This window comes from Chrysemys picta, chromosome 4 (assembly GCF_011386835.1).
Source record: "Chrysemys picta bellii isolate R12L10 chromosome 4, ASM1138683v2, whole genome shotgun sequence".
In the NCBI taxonomy this organism is placed as follows: Eukaryota; Metazoa; Chordata; order Testudines; family Emydidae; genus Chrysemys; species Chrysemys picta.
In genome coordinates this window covers 94,149,562-94,157,097 of record NC_088794.1, presented here as the reverse complement: position 1 = coordinate 94,157,097, position 7,536 = coordinate 94,149,562, and the positions used below count along the sequence as shown (strand labels likewise).

General features: G+C 42.8%; 1 protein-coding gene across 7 annotated transcripts in view; it reads right to left on the bottom strand.

Annotated features, from left to right (window-relative positions):
* Positions 1-845: 845 nt before the first annotated feature.
* RPAP1 (RNA polymerase II associated protein 1) overlaps positions 846-7,536 on the bottom strand; it is a 53,736-nt gene continuing 47,045 nt past the window's right edge. For 4 of the 7 annotated variants that reach the window (XM_065593081.1, XM_065593083.1, XM_065593084.1 and 1 more), the window contains 3 exons: positions 5,849-6,025; positions 5,381-5,437; positions 3,993-4,502 (listed from right to left, as the gene is read on the bottom strand). In XM_065593081.1, the coding sequence (XP_065449153.1) occupies positions 4,344-4,502; positions 5,381-5,437; positions 5,849-6,025 (393 nt within the window). In that variant the 3' untranslated portion in view covers positions 3,993-4,343. Of the gene's footprint in view, positions 1,041-3,992; positions 4,503-5,380; positions 5,438-5,848; positions 6,026-7,536 lie in introns of those variants that run through there. The other 3 variants (XM_065593086.1, XM_065593087.1, XR_010600640.1) reach the window with 2 other exon arrangements.

The window sequence follows — 7,536 nt, the reverse complement described above, 5'->3', positions numbered from 1 at the left end:
GAATCAGTATGCATCTCTCAACTAACTGTCCCAGTCCAGCATATGGGTCACTAGATACAATGTCATGTAAGCACTGATAATACCCAATATGTAAATTCTTGCAATGAAATTCTGATTTTTAGACTTTTCACATTTTGAACCCTCCATGATTTTCTGCCATGCTAAGTCCAGGCATGTGGCATAGACCTGCCACCAGCTCAGATGGGCACTTCTAACCTTACTGGAACTGCCACCCATGCAAATGAAGGATTGTGATTCACCGAGGTAGATTCTACCCTTGGGAATTACAGGGGGACTGAAATGGGTGCTCTGTGGAGAAGGTCAGCATCTGCCACACATGCTGCAGAGGTAGGAGATGAGTGATGATGAAAAAAAGGGAGGAGAGAAGCAGACTTTTCGCAACGCATGAGAGGTTATTTTTACCCTTACAGAAATGCTAACATCACCATTCACTATCCAAAAACTCCTCCTGAGTCTTGGGTTGCACAACCAGCCCTGTGGGTTTATTTTACAATATACAGCTGTAGACCTGTTATAGAGGGTCTCTTAGCCCCGGTCAGCTGAGCTGGTCAGTTACAAAGCAGAGTGTATGCTGCAAACTCTTAAAGGTCAACTACAAAGAATTTTGGAAAAACTGGATTTTTCCCCATTTTTTATGCTGAAAAATTAAAGCCTGGAAAATTTGTTTCTCTCTTCACCCTTTGTGTGCTTCTTACCTTAGTAATATTAGCAAATCTCGTCTTCCCCAGGTTTTTGTTTTTGTTTTTGAGGACTTATTGAAAGTCTCAGGAAAGTTTTTTGGGAACCTTTGCTCCTTCAGTTAAGGTGTTAAAAAGTGCTGAATCTTTAAGAAGCTCTTCCTTTATTCAAAAGCGTAGTATTTAACTAAATAGGTGGTAACGATAAAAACCAAGCCCCCAGTTTTACATGTTTAATTAAAATCCCTGCTCCTCAACTTTGTCTTTTCTACCTCCTCTGCTGACATCACTTCACTAGCTCTCCAGTAATGAGTCTTCTGGCCTCACCAGAACCAGGATTTCCTAATAGAAAACAAAGTTTTTAAAATGTCAGGCCTGCTTTCTAGAATCTCATATAGAAGCAAAAATAAGCACTAGCCTCATTTCCCCCCACCCCTTCATTTAAGGTATTTTAACCATCTTTGTTGCTGTCTACATCAAGAGCCACACCTCACCATGCCCAGGATTGGCTCTGACTGCTTTTATGAGACATAAGCACTGGGACGACCCCAAGTAACTTCCAGCCAGCCTCGGCCAGAAGGTGTTTTTATCCTCCCCTGGAAGTAGAAGGTAGCGCTAGTTTTCCCTTTGTCCTCTGATCAGAATTACCAAGCAACATACAGTGCTTGGGTTAGAATGACTTCAACCCCAAAAATGTGATCTGAAATTAAGCCTTATTTTAGATGGATAAGCAGAAGCCTCAAGATGACCCTCTTTTTGGAGCACCTTTAAACCTCTGGCAACAACAGTGTGTGTAGAAGGAGTTAAAATATCAAGCCTTGCCCAGTGGTTGACTTGTTTGTTTTTACTTTGTATATTGACCCAACGAAAGACGCCAACACAATAACCAAACCCCTCTCTAACATGTTATTTTGATGAGGATTAAACTGGATTACCATAACTAGCACATTTTGTCCCTGCTTAAAATGACAATTTACATTTCAATTTCCATTTACCGTACCAATGGGTATTGCAGAAGTGTTCTCTCTCTCTCTCTGTTGGCAAAGCATTGATTGATCCTTAGCAACCACTCAAAAACTAAAACCAAACACAAAAGCTTTCAAAGACTTTTAAAGGAAACTTAGTGAAAGTTTGCAGCAACCCAAGAAGCAGAAATAATTTTAAACCACCTTCCCCAAACCCAGAATATGCAGCTGCCCAGAAAGATTGGATTTGAAGTAGGTTAAGCAGTGCCCTCTGGTGCTTTGCAGAGGGAATACAGCTACCCAAAGCCTTATAAAATTGAAGCTGTGAAGTTTTGTTACATTTGTGCCATGGCCAATGCCAAGGCATGGTCAAACTTTTTACAGTTACGGTAGAGATGCAGATTGTCAGCATATTCTATAACACAATGTGGCCTCTAAAGCCATCTGCTGTTTCCCACTTCATGGTTGCTACTTGCAATCCAGATCCCCATAAAAAGATGAAGATGGGCAGGGAGGGAGGGAGCAATCACTGGTGATTTAAGGAACCATTGGAGGCAGAGGAAGCCAAAAAATAGTCTGATCCACTTTTTGCAACAAGGACCACTGGAAGACTTCAGGTGTGTTTGTGAGTGCACCAATACATGCCACCCAATCTCTTCCACTATCATTCATATGTTGCCTCAGTGGTATCATTTCACTGCACACTGTAAGTGGGGAACCTCTTCCAGTGGGGCAAACGTGATTTGAATTCAAAACACCTAAACGCCTGTTGTTAAAGGCATGAAAGTCAAGCTAGTGCACTAAAAACGGAAGAGCACTTCCATCTCCCTGGACACTCAATAACAGACTGAAAAGAGGCAATTCTTCAACAACAACAAACGTCAAAAACAGACTTCAAAGAGAAACTGCAGAACTGGAATTAATTTGCAAACTTGACACCATCAAATTAGGCCTGAATAAAGACTGGGAGTGGCTGGGTCACTACAAAAAATTGTTTTCCCTGTTGATGCTCACACCTTCTTGTCAACTGTTGGGAATGGCCCATTTACCATGATTGAATTGGCCTCATTAGCACTGACCTCTCACTTGGTAAGGCAACTCCCATCTTTTCATGTGCTGTATATTTATACCTGCTTACTGTATTTTCAACTCTATGCATCTGATGAAGTGGGTTATAGCCCACGAAAGCTTATGCCCAAATAAATGTGTTAGTCTCTAAGGTGCCACAAGGACTCCTCGTTGTTGTTTTTTTAAAGTGGAAAAGGTTTCAGTAAAAGTTTTATCATAGCTAGCACCTTTAAAAGAAAAACATCAATACTGGCTACTTCTTGCATGTCTGGCTTTATAAGCTATTGATTTTCAGCTGTGAAAGACCTCTGATCAGAAACTGCAACCGAAAAAGGATAAGAATAGAAAAAGGATTAAAAAAGAAACACTAGCACTGCCCAGATCCTGCTTGAAATAAAAGAGGGGAAAACTGCTGCAGGAGAATCTGAGATTTTTACCCTTCTGGGGACTTGGGACTGGGAAGAGAGGTGTACAACCTTTCACGTATAGGTCACTAGTTCAAATTCAGTCCAGGCTGACAGCAAGTTACAAAGTCATTACCATCTCACAGCAGCTCAGTGGCCTACACAAAACGAGTTAGTTGCCTGCAAGGGAGTGGATTGTTCAGAGCAGTAAGCATGGGCTCCAGTGTGACTGCTCATGGTAGTAAGTGCTGTGCCTGGCAATGGGCTCCGTTATTTTTGTCACGACACTGCTAGCCCTGGTAGCTAAGGTTAAAATATAGGATTAGGACAGGGAGGCTAGTCAAGGGTTGGGAGTTTTATTATTAAACATACTGATCCTTTAGCCTAGTAACTTCCACTTTAAGCCTTTCACCAAAAGACAATCAATGTGCATTCTAGTCAAACAATCAGATACTTATTTTTTCTTATGGGAGTGGTAGAAGCTTGTAAACATCCTGTCCTGCAGAGAGATAATTTTGTTAAATCTAGTAAGATTAAAAAATAAGGGGAGAAAAAGCATCTCTCAGCCATACAAGAGCGCGCCATGGGAGAATCTGCGCAGAGCCCGGGTTTCTAGCATAGCTTCCTTAGAGGTTTGACACAGTACAACTGGGTGGCTAACTGAGTGCACACAGCACTTTCTGAGAGAGACTGCTGGAGAAAAGGACACTTCACCAGAACCAGCTTCTTCCTTCCCTCACAATGCCAGTGTATAGAAAAAACCCTGCAAAGCTCAGGATCCAGAAAAGCGAGGGAGAGGCTAGCGCTCAGAAAGTGGGGCTGGCCATGGAAATCACATTAAGAAAATGAGACTTCCATCAGAAAGGACTGAACTTTATTTCACTTCATTTAGTTTATTAAATCAGTCTGCACTCACATTCCACTTCACAGGCATGTTTGTTCGCGCTCTCCAGCCCCCAAGAAGCAGCAAGTCAGAATCCAAAAGGATGTTCCAGCACTAGACATACCTAGGCTACGTGCAGGTCAACCACATCCTTAGAAGCCATGTGAGGTGTCACAGTGCTGAAGGGGTTTATTTGCCTTTCCCTTTGCCAATATGGCCAGGATGCCCAGGCAACACTGCACCCCGTGGAGTTCACTTAAATTTTTTCATCAGCTTGTCTAAAATGACCTTTCCTGGTCCTCAGTCCTTCTGTAGCTGAGGTGCTTCACTCTGGGTCGGACATCTGCATGTTCTCCTTGGGCTCTTTCTTGGTCACCATTTGCAGGTACTTCAGTCGAATGGGAGGGAGCTGCTCATAAAGGTCAACGCCCATCAGGCTCTCTGGGTTGGGCACTTTGTAGTAGAGAAGATGCTTTTTCAATACCTGAAGAAAAAAGCAGCCATTAAGTGTGGTGGGAGCAAGTGAGAATCTAAAATTCTACCCACTCACCACAGCTAGAAGCCCAGATGTAACTACTACCCCAAACCCAACACAAGAGAAAAATCTGTGGGGTGTTAGCTCTCTCTGAGGAAGAATCACTTCCTTCCTCTATGCTCTATTTGCCTGAGGTTACCCCATTTGCATACAACCACCATGCCCACCCCACGTCCTTGCTCTTGTCAGCACTCAGAGACGGGGTCTGACTGAGACGCAGGGAGCCCACCTTAGACAATGGGTACTAGCAATGTATATATTTATCATTTGTGTAATAAAAAATATAGCACCACAAACTGGCAAGGTGCTTCATGACAAGTCGGGTTGAGAAAGAAGAGGCTTTGTTTCTTTGAAAAGATGACTTCTGGTAAGGGGGAAGAACATGTGAACTTATTTTATACTTTTTTTTTTAAAGTCTAGTTTAGAAGGTTAGCAGAGGAGAGTGGGCCACGAAACCCATGCTGGCCCCCTGCTCGTGGCTGAGCTAGAATGGAACCTCCCCCCAGATCTCGAGGTATCCAGATAGAATAGTGCTCAAGCCAGTTTCATGGAACGAGAGAACAGGAAACCCATCTCACTCCCAAAAGGCATCTATGCTATTCATTCATTTGTAGGGGGGTCAGTATAGTGCTGTCAGAGCTCAGGTTTAGGCATTAGAAGCCAAAATCCTGTCACTAAATTTTCACTTGCTCAAGACAGCAGTGACTCATATTTAATCTACCAAGGGTGAATAAATGGGGAGTCCAATAGCTAAAGCTGAATCTGTGATGATTCAACACCAGCATAATTCTGCTCCGAGTACAACAGTTGGGTGCCAAGGAGCCTACCTCATCCACCAACAGCCAGGTCTTCCGCAGCATGCTTTTCCGAGCAGTATCAGCCTCCTGGGAGCAAAACAGAGATCTCAGCTCAACGCAGCAAAGCCTGATGTGTTCAGATTTTTCCTTCAGACGGTGCAGCACTCCTGAGGGAGTTCTGCCTATTGCTATGCTGCATCAGACAACAATTTGTTCTAGAACAGAACAGCTGAATATGCAGTAGCTGTGACCCCACCCCCACCCCACCCCTCCTCTTCTTCCCCAAGCCAGGAAGATTTTGGAGGCAGTGGGGTCAATACGGTTGCTCTCAAATTGCCACAGCTGAAACTCTACTCTTGCCTCTTGGTATTTCAACTCTCAGGCCTCATGCATTATAAAATGGAGAGGAGCAATCTAGTGCATAGAGCAAGGGACCAGGAGCATGGACTGCACAACTCCTAGCCCAGTAGCTGAACCCCAAGATTATCCATGACATACCTGTGTTGTGCTATCCTGAGAGAAAATGAAGCTATTCACATGAGCCACAGCCACAGCATAAAGAACAGGGCACCAGGTATGACGCAGCGCACCAGTGACCAGTGTTTGGAAATACAGTCTCAAGAGGTTCAGGTTGTCCTCGGGAGGCAAGGTGTATCGCTCCAGCGGCACAGGAAACTGCAATAAAGCCAAAACAACACCATCACCCTTCCCAAAGGGTTTGTGTCACGGACCGACAGGACAAGCTCCTCTGCAGAGCGTCCTCAAATACCTCCTCTGCTTACAGACAAAACAGTCAGATTCCAAGAAGAGAAAGGGCCATTGTGATCATTTAGTCGGACCTTGTGTCTAAAATGGGCCATAGAACTTCCCCAAAATAATTCCTAGAGCAGATCTTTTAGAAAAACATCCAGTCTTGATTTAAAAATTGCTAGGGATGGAGAATCCAGCACAATTCCAGTTGTTGCAATGGTTAATTACCTTCACTGTTAAAAATGTATCCTTTATAGCCAGCCTGAATTGATTAGCTTCAAGTTCTAGCTATTGGATCATGTTATACCTTTGTCTGCTAGACTGAAGAACATTCTATTGGATACAAAATTTTGGTTGCCTTTCTGCTTGTAGGTAGTGAATGAAACAGTGAGGAGCTGGCAGGGGAAGCACATTCAAGTTATGAAGGAGAGTCACTCTAGCATCACTGCATCCCGCTAATGTGACAGTGAGATTAATACATTGATATATGCATCTAACCAGAAAGGGGCAAGCAGACAATGGGGCAGAGTCTACACTACTGTTGGAAGCTTCACCTTTGCATTTCCTGACTTAACTGTCCACCTTAAAAAAGCATTAACAAAGCTTTTTGACCTAACTTCCTAGGCTCTTCGAAAATATAATTTTCAGCTGATTTTCCTCAAGTATGCAGTGTTAGGAGGATCATCTCTGTTAAATCAATTCCAATTACTTTTTAAATCAAGTAAAGGCAACAGTCCTCACTGACAAAAGGATGTCCGTGCCAAGTTTCAAGCTTCAGTCTTTGTTGTAGCAACAGTGTCATTGGAATTTTTCTACCACTCTCCTATAACTTAAAAAAAGGAGGGATTTTGTTCAAACTTTCCAAAACAAAATTAATTTTCGAGCAGTGATAAAGCATGGAAAATATCAACCTAAATATTTAATGCTCCATAAAAGCATGAGCACGTGAAAACAAGGGATCAGAATTGAATTTTTTCTGTAACCTTTGCTAGTCAGAAGCCCCTGCATTCCATAGTTTTGTGGCTGTGGAATCCACGCCAGACCAAAGCAGTGTGCTCCAAAATTAAAGCCTCCATTTAAAAGGGACAACAACTTAAATGCCAACATGTTGCTATTGTACTCCTAATCATTTTATTAAAAAGAACCAGCGTGTGAGCTCAGGCCACAATCCTAACACCTTTCCAGCTCCTGCCCATTGCTGTAAGCCCCAAATGATCCCTACCTAGTGGCTAAAACCTCCAGCAGCCCTCAATAAACTTAATCATAGAAGCGGAGTTGTCAATAAAAAAAAATCTTTGGCATATAATATACCGAAGATATGGGGAGAGTGTAAAATACACTGAAATTAATACAGGTTCTATTGTATTAATTAATACAACCTTCTATGCAGGTTTCCCACTGAATTCAGTACAAACCTCTGATTTGGTTATTTAACT